The 17,795-nt window shown below is 58.3% G+C and overlaps 1 protein-coding gene across 2 annotated transcripts in view; it reads right to left on the bottom strand.

Moving 5' to 3' along the window:
* Positions 1-17,795, bottom strand: part of LOC105474917 (SWI/SNF related BAF chromatin remodeling complex subunit D3) — a 38,237-nt gene that overhangs the window by 2,248 nt on the left and 18,194 nt on the right. Inside the window, exons 1-8 of one of the 2 annotated variants that reach the window (XM_011729824.3) lie at positions 7,260-7,430; positions 4,241-4,452; positions 2,441-2,483; positions 1,498-1,620; positions 1,258-1,380; positions 912-1,007; positions 652-753; positions 267-428 (exon numbers count right to left, since the gene is read on the bottom strand). In XM_011729824.3, coding sequence (XP_011728126.1) covers positions 267-428; positions 652-753; positions 912-1,007; positions 1,258-1,380; positions 1,498-1,620; positions 2,441-2,483; positions 4,241-4,452; positions 7,260-7,337 — 939 coding nt within the window. In that variant the 5' untranslated portion in view covers positions 7,338-7,430. Of the gene's footprint in view, positions 1-266; positions 429-651; positions 754-911; positions 1,008-1,257; positions 1,381-1,497; positions 1,621-2,440; positions 2,484-4,240; positions 4,453-7,259; positions 7,431-17,795 lie in introns of those variants that run through there. The other variant, XM_011729825.3, reaches the window with a different exon arrangement.

Raw genomic sequence — 17,795 nt, 5'->3', positions numbered from 1 at the left:
TCCAGAAAGCGGTTGGCTTTGTAGGGTTTCCAGGTCTTCCTAACTTGGGGGGGGCTAACATGGATTGACTGCAGCACAGAGCTAATCCACAGTAGGGCCTGAACTAGAATCCTGGTCGGTCTCTTGGCTCCAAGACCATGACTGTGTATTGCTTCTGCTACTCAGGAATCTAGAAGGGAGGGGTGGTAGTTACCTTGGTAGAGGTACTTCCCCTGCTGGAGAACTCTGCCTGCTCCCCAGATCCCAGGGTTCAGGAGAGAGGTTACCTGCTGGAAATACTTGTCCCCATTGATGTATTCCTTGTCATGGGAGTCCTGCAGCCTGTTGGTCTTCACATACTGCCACAGGGCCTGGACGATGGCTGAGCGGCTCTGTGTGTGCAACCCCAGCAGCCGGGCTAGGCGGGGATCCAGTTTGAACTGGGGAGGCTGAGAAAAGGGGACCGTGAAAGTTAGAACAAAGGGAGAGAAAGGAAGGAGCCCAGGGCCAGGCCATTCAGGACTATGGGGATGTGTTGATTGAGGAAACATGCCCCTGGGGAAGGATAGGGTTGGGAGGGGAAGGAGGTCTCTCGAGATGCACCACTTTGGGACCTAGGCCTGCCCTGAGAGCCTTGTGTGGCGTGTATGGGGCAGCGTGGCAGGTGCAGACCTGGTAGTCCAGCATGAGGAGCAGCGTGCAGCGCACACTCAGATCCCCAGGCCGTTTCACCTGGAAGCCGTCCGTCTCCTGGGTCGTGGGTGTCCGATGCCACTGTCCAGGAGAGAAGAGCTGTGTCTCCCAAAGGCCCATCTGGAGTGGTGGGGCCCAGGACTCTAGGGCGGTCCCTGACCCAAATCTGTGCTCGTTCTTCAGGGATTCTGGCCTGTGGGAAGGTGGCAATTCAAGGGCGGAGGGGCTCTTGGTCTTACCTCAACAAGGTGGTTGTCAGGACCATAAAGATCTTTGTCCAGCTCGATGACCAAACTCTTGAAGAAAGAAGAGAACTTCCGCTTCTGTTTGCTGGGCTGTGGGAGAGGAACAGGGACCATGGGGGCAGAACAGGGACAGGGTGGGAGAAGCAGAAGGAGGCCAAGTTGGCAGCAGACAGGGCAGTGGGCTTAGATGAAATCCTCTGCACCCGGAATGTCTCTAGGCCTGCCCCCACCTCCCCAGCCTGGGCTGACTCCCTAGCCCTTAGTGCAGACACTTTGTTTTGTTCTCAGTGCAGCCCGTGCCCACCCCAGGACACCTGGAGAGACCTGGGCCGGGACGTACATCATCCAGGAGCTTCCCCTCCACCCGTAGCTCCCAGGAGGCAATGCTGCCATCGGAGTCCTCAGCGTCAGGCTTCGCAGGGTTAAAAGTGTTGGAGATATAGAGACGCAGCTTCCGCTTTTGCTGTAGAAATAGAGTGTAGAACCGGGCAAATGCTGTGTGCTTCCACCCTGACTACCTTGCTTCCCCATCCTGGTCACGCGACTCAAGAGTCCCCTTCCTACCCCCGAACTAAGGCACCTTCATGGGCCTCTTCAGAGCCTCCTGGATGTCCACCCGCTTCCGCATGATGGTTTGATCCAGTTTCCTCTCAAATGCCAAGAGGTCCATGTAAGCCTGGGACTCGGGGACCAGCTCCCGAATCTGGAGGAGGAGGAGCAGGGCAGGAGTCAGAGGCTCGAGTCCAGGGTTGTACCATGGAATGTATGCATGTTGTGCAATCCTAGGGTGCAAAAGATGTCGGGGGAGCCATCCTACTTCTGGGCATGGAGCTTTGACAGTGGGAACAGGACCTCTCCCCAGGATGCCATTATCCAGCAGTAGGGGCCTTGCTGTGTAGGGATAACAATTGCTTCTCCCTTTAGGAAGAGCCTTGTGTATCATCACGGGGAGGAGGTAGCAACTGTGGAACCCAGCAAAGCACTAGCCTTTAGTCTCCTCATCCTGTCTTTTTCTATGTCATATGCCCACTGGGCTTCCCCTGGGCCCCTGCAAAGTGCCTAGTAGGGGCTCAATCCCTGGGACAGTTGGACAGCAGTGCTTTCTTCTTTGCTGGCACATTGCTCAGCCCCCACACCTGTCCCAACTGTGCTGTCCCCCATATCCAGCTGGACCTGGGTCCCTTTAGGATGCTCAGGATCTCTGGCCACCTTCTATCCCCTTCATTCTGCCTGGCAGCTTTTGATCCCCTAGCTCTTGCCCCCTTCTTGTCCCACAACTCTTGTCTTAGTACCACTTGGATCCAGCCCCCTGACAGGCCCCTGTGTTCTGGCCCCAGTGGCTCTGCTGCTTCCCTCTACCTCACCCCCTCCCTCTGGCCTAGGGAGCCTCACTTATTAATGAGTTTTTTTAAACAAAAAGTGAAAGTGACTGTGACACTGAAGCTCTGCTTTTGAGGGGGGAGGGGAGGGCAGAGCAGCAAAGGGTAGGGGGTGGGCTGGGGGCTGCTGTGAAAGACACTCACCCTTTGAGGGAGGATTTTGTCAGCCATCTTCCTCCTCTTGGCACTGTACATTTTTTAAAGAAAAAACCAGGTTACCATGGCGACAGATCTGGGAGTAACGAGGCCACCTGCTAAATTATCCCGACATCTCCGCCCGCCTGGCTGGGGTTCCCACAGCCCGCTTGTCTGCCCGCCCAAGGGCTATGACGGTGGTGTGTGGAACTGGTGCTCTGTCCTCTCTAAGGACACAGGGGTGACCCGTCCATTCTCTGGCCTGGGAGCCCCCTTCTAACCTGCCACATCCTTAGGGACAGAGAAATTTAGACTTAGGAGGGACTGGCGAGTGGGGGTGGTGCTGCCAAAAGATGGGAGCTGCAGAAGTGTTTGAGGAAAGGTGGGGATGAGGGAGGACAAAGGAGAGGGAAGCCAGGTCTGAGGACCTTTTCTGGAAAGCAGGGGGTGCCCTGTCCAAAGGATTCTAAGCTCAGAGGGAGGGAGATAGACGACTTCCTTCCTATCCATGGAGCGGGAGGTGATGGTGTGAAGCTGGCGGGACTTGCATCCCTTCCAGGCACCCTGGGCTTGCAAGAGAATGCTGATGAGCAGGGGTACTCATGCCCTGGGACTACCTGGCAACAAGGTGAGGGACATGCTGCAGCCATAGGCGCCCAGAATGTGCATGGGTGTGACTTCAGGCTGAGGCCAAACTGACTAGGCCCAGGGTAGTAGCAGCTGGATGTGAGCTCTTTCTGACCCACTAGCTGCTGCTGACTAACCCAAAAACCCCCAGAAAAACCTTGGCGGGTCAAGAGATGAAAACGCAGCCTAGAGAATAGCTCCATACTGCCCCCGTGTGGTGTTCTCAACCACTACCCCCTCCCTATGCAGAAATCTAAGGCTAACAAGCAGATTTCATTAAAGGTCTGGTTTGTTTTAGACAGATTATCTTTGTGTAACTCTCCATTTATACAAGATAAATCAGGGAATTACCGTTTGCTGTACAAAATGACGATGCACTTTACAAAATAATTCATCATGGGATTCCTATAAGTGAATTTTCCCTGATGTGTAAAAAATACTTAATAATGAGGTAAAATTGATATTACACCTTTTATAGAAATCCATCTGTTGTGCAAAAAAAGCATGTGTATTTGGCTAAATACTGAAATCCAGAGGGGCACTGCTGTTGCCAGGAGCCAGCAGGGGCTTTGAGGGTGCCACCAGCTGCTGGAGGAAAATAAGGCAATGGGCTGGCCCTGGTGGCTTGGGAGCAGACCTGGTCCAGAGTGCCTAAGAATTAAGAGCGGAACTGGGCAGAGACCACCTACCACAGGGCAAATCCCCAAGCTCCACCCCCAGGGCCAGAGAGTCCCATTGAGAAAATCTGGAGTGGCTTTGAAACAGTCCGGGGTCTGGCAGGAAGGCTCAGCGGAGAACTACACTTTGGGCAACACAGTCCTACAGCTCTGCCCTCAGTCCCACTGGAAGCCCCGCCCCCAACCCAAAGACTGAAGCATCACCCAGAACCTGATGGGTGGAGAGAGGGACTGAGCAGGTGACAAGGAGAAGGGTGAGGGGAGCGTGCAGGGAAGCGGTACCGGCTGCCGACGGCCACAGCCTGTCTCTACCGTGGGCACACAAAAGAATCAGGCCGGTGCCCCCTAAGCCCACCTCCCCAGAGGGCATCCGATCCGGGAAGCCTCGCTCCCTGCTAATCATTCTTCCTCACCTCTTCCAATCCCCGCTACTCTCTCACCTGGTCCCTGCGGGTCCCCAGGGCCCGCCCCTGCACGCCCCCTCCGCGCCGGGCCTCCCACTCACCTGCGGCTCCGCGCGGGGGCGGTGGGCACCGGCTGGCCCTGGCTCTGTGCCTGGCTCTGCCCGGGCGGGGGCGCTGCTCGCTTACGGGCGGGCTCCATGCCCGCGGGGGCCAGGCCGGGTCGCACGGCGGGGCTGCCCATGTAGGGGGAGCCCGGGGGGCCCATGGGCGCCCCCTGGTGGGGCATCCGGGCTCCAGACGGCATCCCGGGGCGCTGTGGGTGGGCGGGGGTGAAGCAGAAACGGGCGCCCGTGGGTCAGACCAGGGCCCCCAGCTCCAGGCGCGGTGAGCCGGCGTCTCCCCTCCCCCACCAGACCCTCGGCTGGTGACCCTGAGCGCTGAGCGATGGGTGGGAACGATGGGTAGGAGGGGCAGGGGCGCCGGAATACGCGCGGCTCTGGCGGAGGGGCTTGGCGTCTGGCTGTAGGAAGCTAACTGAAGCCAGGCACCGCACAGGGCATTGCGAGCCTCGGGGCTGCGGAAGGTACTGCAAAAATGAATATTAATGGCTTCTTTCAACCTTTCAAAGATGTTCACATCCACATGCTCCTCTACAAGACAGTCTGAGCAGGTCCTTTCATCCCCACTTGACGGATGGGGCCACTGTGGCTCAAGGAGAAAAACGACCTCGCCAAGGTCACACAGCTCATCCAGGCCCGGCCAGCCCCTGAAGGGCTGCCTCCTGGGGGCCCAGGGCTTTGCTCTCTGCAGCTTGGTTGAAGTCAGGTACCCGGCTCCCTGCTCCGACTTCTGCTCCTCCTCCTGCTCCTCCTTCTCAGGCTTCACTTCTTGGGTGGTTCTGCCTGGCACTCACTAGCTCCTCATCTCAGCCACTCTGCTCCCTGCTTTGACCCTTCGGTCCCAAACCCCACTCCCCTCGACTGACTCCAAGTCCCCACACCCAGGGTCTTCGCTGACCCAGGGTCTAAGCTGCCCTCATAATTTGCTCCCAGGGTGAGGGCTGGAGGCAGGGCAGGCAAGGGCAGCCTTTGGGGGCACCCCAGGCCCTGCCAGGATTATCTGATTGGGAGGAGGGGAGCTGCGTTGGAGGTGGGCTGCCCAGGGGGCCTGAGGTGGGTCAGGGCAGTGACACTTCCACTCACATTTCCCTTCCTGTCTGCCCAGGTCAGCAGCCACCTCCTCCTCTTCCCATCCCCACCCCAGCAAGGTCAGCAGTCAGGGTTCAGGGGGCTGTGGAGACTGAGAGGAGGCGGCTCCTCCTCCCTTGCCACTACCCCTGGGTGGTCAGATGGGGTGTAAATGAGATGCAAATGCATCGAGCGAAGTGTTCCAAACCCCACTTGTCCAGACTCCAGAAGGGAGATGGGGAGGGCCAGAGAGAGTTTCAGGGGCTGTGAAACAGAATGAGTGGGGTGGGATGGGGACTGGGACCACGAGAGCAGGAAGACGATCAGAGGGCAGGGGATGCAGACCCTGGCCCTGTTAACATGGACACATCACCCACCTCATCCCCAGGCATGAGGAGGGGCCCCTTGGGCTTGCTGTTTTCCTTCCAACTGCTACCTCCTCCTGGCCCTCCAGGCTCTGTGTCTAACCCTAATGTCCTCCCACCCTCGGTCAGCAGCTGTCTCTGCCTATCTCTCCTGCAGTGAAACCTGCCTGTCCATGTGTCTGCTTCCCTCACCCCACCTGACCCTGTCACTCACGCCTCCAGGGTAGCGGCCCAGAATGGAACCCAGGCCTGGCCACCAGCTAGATGGGGCACTGGGGCTCACAGTCACTCAATAACTGAAGCTCTAAGTTGGCCAGATAAAAAAAAAGTCCACGTGTGCAGCCTCTCCCCACTAGATGGGCCTTTTTAAAGGGGCTCCCACCAGCAGCCAGGTTAGGATTGGTAACTCAGCTAGCTGACACGGACACTTTGGGAAGTTACCCCCAGGGGTCCCTGGGGTTGGAGGATGGGCCACTCCAGGGAGGCCCCCTCTTCCTGTCAGCTGCTCTCCCCAGTTATCAAGGCCAGGGATACTGGCTCCTCTGCTGAAGAGGCCCTGAGAGGGAGGCTTCCAGAGCCCCCAGAGAGCTGTGCCCACCTCCAGCCCCACCCCCATGAAAGGCCAAAATCCTAGGGACTCTGGTCTTACTGAGAAGGTGCCTTCCTTGGGGTCACAACCAAATTTGGCCATAGTAAACCTGACAGCTTCTTCTACACAGGGCCTCCACCCCCTCACCCATCTCAAGAGTCGCAGCCCCTGCCTCTCCCATTCCACACCCCTCCACACCCCTCCCAGCCAGGCCCTACTGACTCAGCTCCAGCCTCCCGGGCTCCCACGTGCCTTTGCAGCCTGCCTGTGGCAGGACAGTGCTCCCCTGTCCCTTCGGTCTCTAGGCCTCACATCCCCAACTCCAGCCCTTCCTTCACACCTTCGAGGAGTTAAGGACATCAGCTTCTGGTGGCTGAGTCCGCCAAGGGGACCCTCAGAACCCCTAACTTGGGCTAAGTCCCTAGAGCGGGCCTCTCCCCGACCCTGAGGCAGAAGCTCCAGAGCCCTCCCGCTGAGATGCAGAGGTGGCTCAGCCTGCGAGCTTCCCACTACAGTGCCTCCAGGGTCACCTGCTCCTTGCTCCGGAGACACAAGCAGTGACACTGTCCCAACGGATGAACAGACAGCCCAGCCCAGCCTCTGCCATGTCCCCATCCCCCACCCCCACCCCCAGGGCAGGGGCAACACCTGGGGCCACAAGGAAAAGAACGAAAGTCAACCTGTCGGCTACAGCGAGGACTCCCCACTTGGGGGGGAGAGTCCCCAAGTCCCACCCCCGCCCCTGACAAGAGCCATGCAAACGCCTCCCTTCCCCGCCTCGCACCAGACCCGGCCGGCCGCCTGGCGACGTGTTCGGGTGCCAGGGCGCCAGCACAGTCCCGGAGCCGGGCCGTGGGCCATGGCGCCCCCCACTAGAGGGGTGGGAGAGCGGGAGTGCCCTCCCGGCCCCTCCCGATCAGCCCTCCATTCAGCCCGAGCCAGCTCGCTCGCCCTCCCCCTCTAACTTTCCCCCACTCACCACCCCATGGACCAGAAACTCAAAAAGTTTGCTTTTCGTGGCTTTGCGCGCCCCTCCGGCAACTTCGTCCGCGGCCATCGGGGTGGGCTCAGCGGCTCCTCTCACTCTCTCTCTCTCTTCCTCTTTCTTTCCCTTTTCTGCCTTTTTTTTTCCTCCAACTCTCCCCTCTGAGTCCTGCTGGGCTCTCTCACACTTCTACTCGAGCGGAGTGGGGAGGGGGCCCCTTCAGGGCTGCCCTGACGGCCCACGGCCCACGCCGCCGCCGCCCGCCCGCCGCCGCCGCGGCGGCCGCGGCTGCCGCATTCCTGCACTGATAAGACAGAAATAGTCCGGCGGCCCGGGGTCTGCCTGTTGACTCGGCGGGGACGGGGCCGCCTGCCTTTCCAAGCCCGCTGTCCAAACAGCGCAGATAAGCGGCGAGGCGCGCCGACCAGCCCGGCCGCGGGCGCTGGGCAGCAGTGCTGCAGCCCGAAGCCGCCGAGGCCCGCGGGAGGCGGCGCGAGGAGGGGACGCCAGGGGAGGCGGCGGGGGGTCGCCGGCCACCGGCTCTCGCCACAAATAGTTTCTCCGTCAGGGAATTCGCCGGCCGCGCCAGGCAGGGAACAGTCAGTTCCAACTTTTCCCCCAGCGGGCTCCTGCTGCATTTCTGAGGCCCTTTCCCCAGAGACCTGGCAGGCCGAGCAGGGAAACATTCGCTGGCAGGAACCGGGGGAGCCCGGCCCGCGAGGCCTCGCGCCTGCCCGGGGCCGGCGGCGGTGGGTGTGCCCGGGCGGCGGCGTGGCCCTGCGTCCACAGCTGTGTGTGCCCTTGTCTCACACGCCGTGTGTGTCCGCGCCCTTTTGTGGTGTGTCAGCTTATGTGCGTGCAGACAGACGCCCTGTCTGTGTGCCTCCCTCCACGACAGCCTCCGTGCGCGCGCCTGCGTGTGTGGCAGGACGTGGCCTGTGCCTTTCAGCTCTGTGCAAGGCTATTTCTGGGTATGTGAGTCTTTGTTTGCCGTTCTGTGAGAAAGTGAGGGCAATAGGGGAAGTATTTCAGAAAGAGGGACAGGGATTGTGTTCATGAGAACAGGAAGAGAATGAATGTGGGGAATGGCGCAGCGCCAAGGGGGTGCTTGGGTGGGTGCGTGGAGAGAACGAGGCAAGCCGAGCTTGGTTTTCTTGGGGTGGGGGTGGAGTGGGGTTAGGGGACCCAGAGGAGTTGGGGCAGCTGGGCTGGGTATAGTGGGTATATTGGGCCGGCCTCAAGACCCCAAAGAGAGGGATCTTGAGGCTGCGGTGTGGGGTGGGGTGGCAAGGGAGCCCCAGAAGGGGCGTGTGGAAGGAGTTGGCAGTCCCTGGAGTGGAGGAGGGACCGGAAGGAGGAGGGGCAAATCCTGACATACCCAGGCTGGGAGCCCTGGGCCTACCCAGGTCCCCAAAGGCCACGCCCCTTTTTCCTCCTTCTGGGGGAGGAGCCCGTGGGCTTTGGAACAAGGCCCCTTGGGTCAAGTTTGGGGGCCTGCTGGGGCCTCACTGTGAGAATCCAGGTGAAGGCAGGGCCATAGCCTAGTGCCTAGGGGAGTTTGTTGAAACACTTATTTGAAGTTGGGTCCTGAAGACTGAAGTGTCCTGACCCTAAACCCTTCAGAATGCCTTTGCCTAGGGGTCTTTTCTGCCTGCAGCCTGATTTCTGCTGGCCCTGGTTGTGCTCTTGGCTGTCACTGTTCATTTGGGTGTCCACTGTCAATCTGAAATGTCAGGGAGGGCATCTGGTCCAGGATGCTCCTCTACCACCCCTAGCTTGAAAGGGGACCTAGAGATACCCTTGCTGCCAAATCTCTCCCAGGGCTTTAGCCTAGACCCCCCCCTCCACACCCACACACAGAGCCTGGGCCCTGACAGGGTGGGGATGGGTGGGTGGCCTGCCTCTGTCTGCCACAGGTCATGCAGGTAGCTGCTGGGAACCTGGGGAAGTGACTTGTCCAGTCTGCCTGCTAACCTCCAAAATCCCTGCTCACTCCCATTTCTTAGCCCCTGCCCACGATTCTTTTACCTGGAATGTCCTTTGTCTGCCCTCTGCCTTCCCTCTGCTTGTCCAAATCACATCTATCCTTTAAAGCCCAGCCCAGGCCCCACTTCCTCCAGGAAGCCTTCCCTGGTCCTACTTGTATGCAAAGATTTTTCTCTTCTCCAAATGCTCATTGCCATCTACCCAGCACCATGAATTGGCATTGGACTGGCCTGATGTGCACAGTGCTTCATGGACATTAGATTTGCTTTTTCCCAAAGAGGCTAGGTCCCTATGAGGTCAGGGACTGATCTTTAACTCCCACTCTTCCTCCATGCCTGGGCACAGGAACTCAACAATACCCCGATACCTGATGCTTGCAAAGCTCAGTGAGCCAATGGATGGAGCTGGTACTCTGCCATTTACCTGATGGTGTGAGTTTCATGGGTACCCCCACCCACCACGGGTGCGTCTAGCAGGGGCATGGGAAACCACAGGCCTCGGAGGTTCTGGGGGTTGGGGATAGACACCTCTAGGCTTTGTTAAAGCTCAGTGTTCTCAACTGTTGGAGAGACCTCTTGGAAAAAGAAGACAGCAGAGGAGATGCTGCGCACTCCAGTTTGGGCAGCTGGGAAATTTGAGGCAGGGCCTGGGAGATCGGGGCTTGGTCTTGGTGGTGGAAGAGGTTGCAGGAGGTGGTTAGAGCAGGGGCTATGGTTAGGCCCCTGTGGAGGAGCTGGTGGGCTTCACCCAAGTCCATACATAAGCCCCCTCCTGAGCCACCCCTCTGGAAGACATCCTTAAATGTACAAAGACAATAGATACACCGTGCACACATACCCTCCCGACACACACACACCAGGCACACACACCAATGCAAGCGCCAGAAGGTCGAGGAAGCCACACGGCTCTGCACACACAGGCACACCTTGAGCACCTCCAGATCCCGTCGTGGGCCCCATTCCAAAGGCAGGCCCAGACACATTTGCATACTGCTTTTAGGTGGGCGACATGAGGAGCCTTTAGACCAGAAAACTGGGGCGGCGCCAGTGTGGGGGCCCGGACCAGGGCTCCCTCCTCACAAAGGCCAGGATCCCCAATGGCTCAACCCCAGAAGGGGGCTCGGCCGTGCCACGCCGCCGATGGCTCCTGCGGGTGGGGAGGCGGCCCGGGAAGAGCCTGGATTCTTCCCAGCGCAATAGGGCTCCCGCCGCACTTGGGGCAGGCCGTGCGCCTGTCGGGGGCGAGGGCGGCCGCCTGGCGCCCGGAGCCGCAGTCCCCCCTGCCGTCCCCCCATCGCTCCTTCCCTCGCTGAAGCACTACCAGCACCAAATGGCAAAGCGCCGCTCCCCGCGCGGGGAGAGATGCGCCGCGGCCTGCGGGACGGGCTCGGCCGCCTCGCCCCCACCGCGCCCGAGCGAGCGGGCGGCGGCCGGGGAGATGGGGGGCCCGGGCCGGCCCGGCCCGCGCCGCCCCTCCCTCCGCCCGCGCCGGTCCCCAACCTGGGCATGCGCGCCGCGGCCTCCCTCCCGGTGAAGGTCAGCCCGGGGCCCAGCTGCAGGACTCCGCGGCGGCCGGGGAGGCGGCGGAGGGAGGAGGGATGCGGGGAAGAGACTTAACCCCTTCCCTGCGGGAAGATGGCCACCGAGGCCGGGCCCCAGCTGCAGTCCCGCCTTCCTGCCCTCCGTGAAGGTCCCACCACCAGGACTCCGCTCGGGGGGCGCGGCAAGAGGAGCGAGAGAGCGGGGAACATGGAAGAAGGGGCTGGAAGGAGAGAAGAGAAGCTGGCGAGGGGAGAGGGAGGAAGGGAAGGGAGGAACAAAGGAAGCGAGACTGGAGGGAAAACGGATTGCTTGGGAGAGAGCTCTTTCCTCTACTCCCTTTTCCCTACACTCCCAGCAATAAAGCTTTCCTTAGGGGAATACGATCACCCTCACTGGGGCGGCCTGAGTGTGTGTGTGTGTGTGTGTGTGTGTGTGTGTGTGTGTGACAGAGAGAGAGAGAAAGAGAAAACGTGAGAGGAGAGGGAGAGAGAGGAAAAGAGAGAGAGAAAGAGGGAGAAAGTGAGACCACTTGACGCTCTAAGGACCACAAAGCCTTGGTTTCTGTGTTCTGGCCATCCCTAAACCAGGCCCCACTTTCCGCTATCCAGCCTACCGGCCCGGGCTAAGCCCCAGCCCCAGGGGACCTCTGGCTAGTCCTTGGGGTCAGGCCCAGCCCCAGAGACGGCAGGAGGGGAGACTGTACCTCAACCTCCGCCTCTGGTGAGGGTCAGCAGAGGGGACCCGAAGGCCACCTTCCTCCTCCTCCTCCTGGCTGCCCCCATGCTGCTCCCAGGCCAGGGCAGCTGTGCACCTCCCTGTTTGTGTTGGGATGTTTCCGTAACCCCGACACTCTCTGCTGCTATCAAGGGGGCTGTTTCTCTGTGACTTTGTCTTTCTGTGTCACTTTTGCAAACACACCCGAAAGAGACAAATGCAATAGATGGAAGCAAAAAAAAAAAAAAAAAAAAAAAAACAAAGAAAAACTAGGACACCAAAATAATGGTGTGACCTTGGGCAAGTCACTGTACCTCCCTGTCCCTCAGTGGCCTCAGAAGTCAAAGGAGAGGCTTAAGTCAGAGCATTCCTAGAGCCCTTCCAGCTCTGAAATCCAAGAATTTCCTAAGACAGAGGCAGGAACCAAGGCAGACTGGGAGGAAGGAGAGGGCAGAGGGAGGGAGCAGAGAGAGGGAGCTGTGCCGGGAAGCAGACCCGCACCAAGTGAGTGGGGGCTGCTCACCAGGAGTGAAGCCTGGTCCCAGCTCAGCACCCCCTCCTCTATGGGGTCCTCAGGGACACGGCCCTCCCACTCACTCCCTCCATCCTCCCCTCAGAGTAGCTCTCTCTGGGTGGCTCTGCCCCTGTCATACACACCTGGCTGAGCCCTCACTCCTACACCTTCAGCATCCAGCCAGCAGGGTGGGCCTTACCTTGGGGTCCCCAGGGTCCTGTGCGGCAGGCAGGTGCATGCGAAGCTTAGTGGAATGAATGAGGCCTCCTTCCTCTCTTTGCGTGCGTGGGATTCCTCAGTCTAATGGGATGCTCCTTGACACCCCTCCCACCACACACAACACAATCAACTGCTGGTGGCAGGAGGAGAGCGGGGCTGGGCCGCTGGGCTCTGAGCCTCCCGCTGGCCCACGGGGAAGGCACATGTTGGATCCATAGCAGGTTTTTTCTTATCCCCCATTAATGAGGTGGTCGCTTGTAGCAGGTCACGCACCCCATGAAAATGTGCCACACAGGCCTGGTCCCCATTTCTGCAAGGACAGAGCTGGGCTGTGGGACAGTGTTTATGTGGGATCCTGAGGGGTGCTATAACCTCTCTCCCACCTTCCAGGGTGTGGCTCTGCCTGGCGGGCAACAGGGATGCATCCAGGAACCCTGAATTGGGCAGTGCCCTGATCTGCTGGCTATATGGACCCTGGAGGGAGGGATGGGTCACTCAGAGCCATCCTCACTCTCCTCTCGTCTCCCTCCAGATCAACACCTGGCACATCTGGCCAGATTCAGCGGTTTAGATGTGGCTGAAACCCAGGGCAAACACACGGGGATCACATGGCCTCGGGACTCATAGGGTAGTTGGGACTCCAAACAGTAGCCAGTCTTCCCCTCTCCTCCTCCCAGGTGTGTGGGAGCCATGTCTGGCTCCACCGGCCTCCTGGTTAACAGGCAGCCAGGGCTGGGAGGTCCACCCATCTCCATAATATCCCCTGGCTCTGCTAAGGTCCCACTCCTGCCCTGCCTCAGCCGTGTCCCAAATGCCTGAGGTGCCAGGGGAGTCACCCAGTGCATGTCCCAGACATCCTACTCACTTCCTCATCTCTCTACAGATGCTGGCTGCATCCAGATGTTGGCTGCTAGGGAGCTGGGCACCCGGATCTGGGGGGCAGCCTTGTGGCTTCTGGTTGACTTGGGGTCTGCTCATGTCGGGCTGTGTGGCCCTGGGAATGCCGCTTCCTCCCTGGAACTCTGTCCTCATCTGTGAAATGAGGGTGCTGCTGCCTCCCCTCCAACCTCTGCCTCTGGAAATGCTGGCAAGGCACAGAGTGCTGCCCGCTTCACCGGGGCTTTGCGCCAGGGCCCTGCCTCTTCCACCCTGCCTGGTGTGGGGAGGCCTTTGACCGCCCTGCTAGCTGTCTCCACGTGTGCCCTATGTTCCCCAGGTCCCAGCCCTCCTCTTTCTTAGTGAGAGGACCCCCATTCTGGCACCTCCAATTCTCCTCTCTGTCTTTTGCAGCTAACAGCTCCCCATGACAGTGTCAGGACAATCCTGGTGGCCTGGCGTCCTGCCCCTCACCTTGGGAAGCTTCTGAGGACTTGTGAGGCAGGAACAGGCCTCATTTACTGCTCTGACCAGGTGTTCAGGGGGATTCCTGCCAATCACTGCATTCTGGGGTCTGGGTGTCACTGGAGTGAAGAGAACTGAATAGTTATAAAAAGTCCATCTGCATTTCTCTAAACAAATTTTTGGGAATATTAAATCAAATGGCAGTGGGCAGTGGGATGTGTAAATAAACCCCCCGTGGAAGTGCTGCGTGGACTCGCCACCCAGCTGTCCTTGCTGGTCTGATGCTGCACCTTCCACTCTGCACCCACGGGGCCAGGGGAACCCTCCACCTGCCCTCGGCTTTGAGGGCACCAGGTTCAATCTCACGCTGCCCTTTATCCCCAACTGCATCAGTCACCACAGAAATCCCCAGACCCCCTCAACTCCTGCATTTTGGGCCCCACAAGGCCCTAGACCCTCCTACAGTTGCCATCTCTCCCCAACCCCTGAAACCCTCCTACTCTGTGGTCCGTCCTAAGGAACATTTCCAACATGCTCCACCTCTTCTGGAAGCATCCTCTTTGCCTTCCAGAAGCAGAAGCCAGGCTCCCTTCCAGCAGTGGCTGGACCACTGGCCTCAGGGTGGGTACGGCCCCCCGTTGCCCCTCACTGCTGTTTCCAGACCCCTGGCTCTGCATCTTACCCCCAGCTAGGGAGCCTTCATTCGTGCAGATTCTGGCTCCTGGCTCATGTCACTCTCTGGAGCACCACTCCTGTCCAGTCTGCTGCATGCTCTTCTGGACATCTCTGGCCTCTCCGTTCCTTGGCAGCTCCCCTTTGAGAGATCCTCCCCGTTCCCTCAGCCACGCACTCCCAAGGTCATCTCTTAGATGACTGCAGCAACCACAGCCCCCCACTTTCAGTCCCATGAGCCCCACTTGCTGACCACCATCTCCTCTTTTTCCTTTTTCCAGTTCACCCTGTCCAGCTCCCTGACCTCCAAGTCCTGCAACTCCTCTGGAACCTCTGCTTCATTTCACCACTCTGCACCCCTCCCCACAGCTACCCCTTGCTCTTACACATTGAATCTCCTGGCTCTTTTGACGGTGATACATAACACACAATTGACCATTTTAACCTCCCTTGCATGTACTCTTTTTTTTTTTTTTTTTTTTTTGAGACGGAGTCTTGCTCTGTCACCCAGGCTGGAGTGCAGTGGTGCGATCTCGGCTCACTGCAACCTCTGCCTCCTGGGTTCAAGCAGTTCTCCTGCCTCAGCCTTCCAAGTAGCTGGGACTACAGGTGCCTGCCACCATACCCGGCTAATTTTTTGTATTTTAGTAGAGACTGGGTTTCACTGTATTGCCCAGACTGGTCTCAAACTTCCTGACCTCAGGCAATCTGCCTGCCTCGGCCTCCCAAAGTGCTAGGATTATAGGCATGAGCCACTGCGCCTGGCTTTTTTTTTTTCTTTGAAACAGAGTGTCACCCTGTCGCCCAGGTGACGTGATCTCAGCTCACTGCAACCTCTGCCTCCTGGGCTCAAGCAATTCTTGTGCCTCGGCCTCCTGAATAGCTGGGACCACAGGTGCACACCATCATGCCTAGCTACTTTTCGTATTTTTAGTAAAGACAGGGTTTCGCCATGTTGGCCAGGCTGGTCTCGAACTCCTGACCTCAAGTGATCAGCCCACCTTGGCCTCCCGAAGTGCTGGGATTACAGGCATGAGCAACTGCACCCGGCCCCTTACATATACTCTTGACTCTCTTAAGAGGTAAATCCAGCTTCATCAATTCCTCCCCTGCAACCATGCACCTGAATGTGGCCAGAGAAAGACACACAGCTACCCCTCCCAGTCTCATTGTGGATTTGGCATGAGCTCAGCTGGCATCGTGCTGCCCGGCAGACCACTCTTCCCACAACAGTCACATCTATGCCTGCTCCCACACCCTGACAGGAGTTTTTTGCATCTTCTCCCTCCTCTGACCTCCAACCTCTCCTCCATCCTCCTCACTCCCAGCTCATGTCCCTGTTTTCCCCCTTCACTGAGAAAAAAGAAGCTTCCGAAGAACTTCCAGAGCCTCCCACCACACCCTCTGCCTGCCAGCAGCTGATCCCGTTCCTCCAGATGAGCTCTCTGTGCTCCCGACTACAGCCAGCCGTGCCTCCATGTGCCAGCTCTGTCCCTCCTCCACACCAAGGACACTGCTCCAGCAATTCTCTCCCACACCATCATTTCATCAACATTCCCCTCTCCCCTGGAGTTCCCCCAGCAGCATGCGCAAGTTCTGTTACATCCCCACTGGAAACAAACGCTCTTCTTTCATTTTTTATTACGTTTTAAAAAATAGAAGTGAAGTCTCACTATGTTGCCCGGGCTGGTCTCAAACTCCTGGGCTCAAGTGATCCTCCCGCCTCAGCCTCCCAAAGTGCTGGCATTATAGGCGTGAGCCCCTGCACCCGGCCTCCTGAAACAATCTCTCTTAACCCTACTTATCCTACAGTTTGCTGCCCAGTAGCAACAAAACTTCTCAAAAGAGTTGTCTCATTTGTGCTCTTCCATTCTCCCTGAATCCCAATCCTGTCAGATGCAGCTCCAGCTGCTCCACTGAAACACTCCTGGCAGGGCCACCGGTAGCTTCCACATTGGCAAATGTGGCTGTCAGTTCTTAACCTACTGCAACCTCCACCTCCTGGGTTCAAGTGATTCTCCTCCTCAGCCTCCCAAGTAACTGGGACTACAGGCGCCCGCCATCACACCCGGCTAATTTTTGTATTTTTAGTAGAGATGGGGTTTCACCATATTGGCCAGGCTGGTCTCGAACTCCCGACCTTGTGATCCACCCGCCTCGGCCTCCCAAAGTGCTGGGATTACAGGTGTGAGCCACTGCACCTGGCAAAGTCACAACACTCTGTCCTCTTTCAAACATTTCCTCCCATGGAGGGAGGACACTTCCCCCTCTTGGCTGACCTCCTGCCTCCTGGGCTGCTCTTTCTCAGGCCCTGGGGACCATCCAGTTCTTCTCCTTCCCTCTCCATGCAGGAGCACCAGGACTCAGGCCTGGGTCCTCCTCACCTCTCCACACTCACTTCCTCGGAGATCTCATCCTTTGTGCGGTCTTATCACATCCAGCACCACCCATATGTCAGCAGCTCCCAGTTTCCTCCAGCCCGGTCCTCTCTCCCAATCCTTGGACACATCTATCCAATCACCTATTCAGCGTTTCCACCTGGATCTTCAGTGGACAGCTCAAACATGGTCTGTCCAAAATGAGCTCCTGCTCTTTTGCCTCAAACCCCATCCTCCACCCACAGTCTTCTCCCTCCTTCCAGCTGCCCAGGCCCACACCTTGGAACACCCTGGACCCCTGCCTTTCCCTCACACCCCACATGCACTCTGAAGGCACATCCTGTTGGCTCTGGACCCAGCAGCCCACTGCTTCTCACCTCTCCCAGGGTGCCGCCCAAGCTCCAAACCACAACTACTGGGTAGCCTGCTTCCAGCCTCGCCCTGACAGTCTGTTCTCAACATGGCAACAAGTTCTTTAAAAAGGGAGTCAGGACCGGGCGCGGTGGCTCATGCCTGGAATCCCAGCACTTTGGGAGGCTGGAGGTTGGTGGATCACTTGAGGTCAGGAGTTCGAGAGCAGCCTGGCCAACATGGTGAAACCCCGTCTGTACTAAAAATACAAAAATTTGCCGGGTGTGGTGGCATGCAGCTGTAATCCTAGCTACTTGGGAGGCTGAGGCAAGAGAATTGCTTGAACCCGGGAGGCAGAGGTTACAGTGAGCCAAGATTGTGCCACTGCACTCCAGCCTGGGCAACAGAGTGAGACTCCGCCTAAAACAAAAAAGAAAAAGAAAAAAAAAAAAGAAAGAAAAAGGGAGTCAGATTATGGCATTGCTCTGCTCTAAACCCTCCAGGGCTTCCATCTTATTTCAAGCAAGGGCCAAGGTCCTGAAGGTCCTGCAGGATCTGGTCTCATCCTTACTCCCTGTCCCCTCTGCTCTCACCTCTTGCTATCTCCCTCACCACCTTCTCTCTGCCCTGGCCTCTGTGCTCCCTGCAGTGCTTTGGAAACTCCAGGTCCATGCCAGTTCAGGATGCTCTTCCTCTGGCAATCTACCTGGTGGACTCCTCACCTCCCAAAAGCCTTTATTCACATGTCTCCTCCCCAATGAGGCACAGTCTGTCTCCCTGATTAAAAACTGCAAGCCCTCTCCCTCCACACACC

Source organism: Macaca nemestrina, chromosome 4, assembly GCF_043159975.1.
Source record: "Macaca nemestrina isolate mMacNem1 chromosome 4, mMacNem.hap1, whole genome shotgun sequence".
In the NCBI taxonomy this organism is placed as follows: Eukaryota; Metazoa; Chordata; class Mammalia; order Primates; family Cercopithecidae; genus Macaca; species Macaca nemestrina.
Note: the sequence above shows the minus strand (reverse complement) of the source record. Positions and strands in the feature narration are given on the sequence as shown.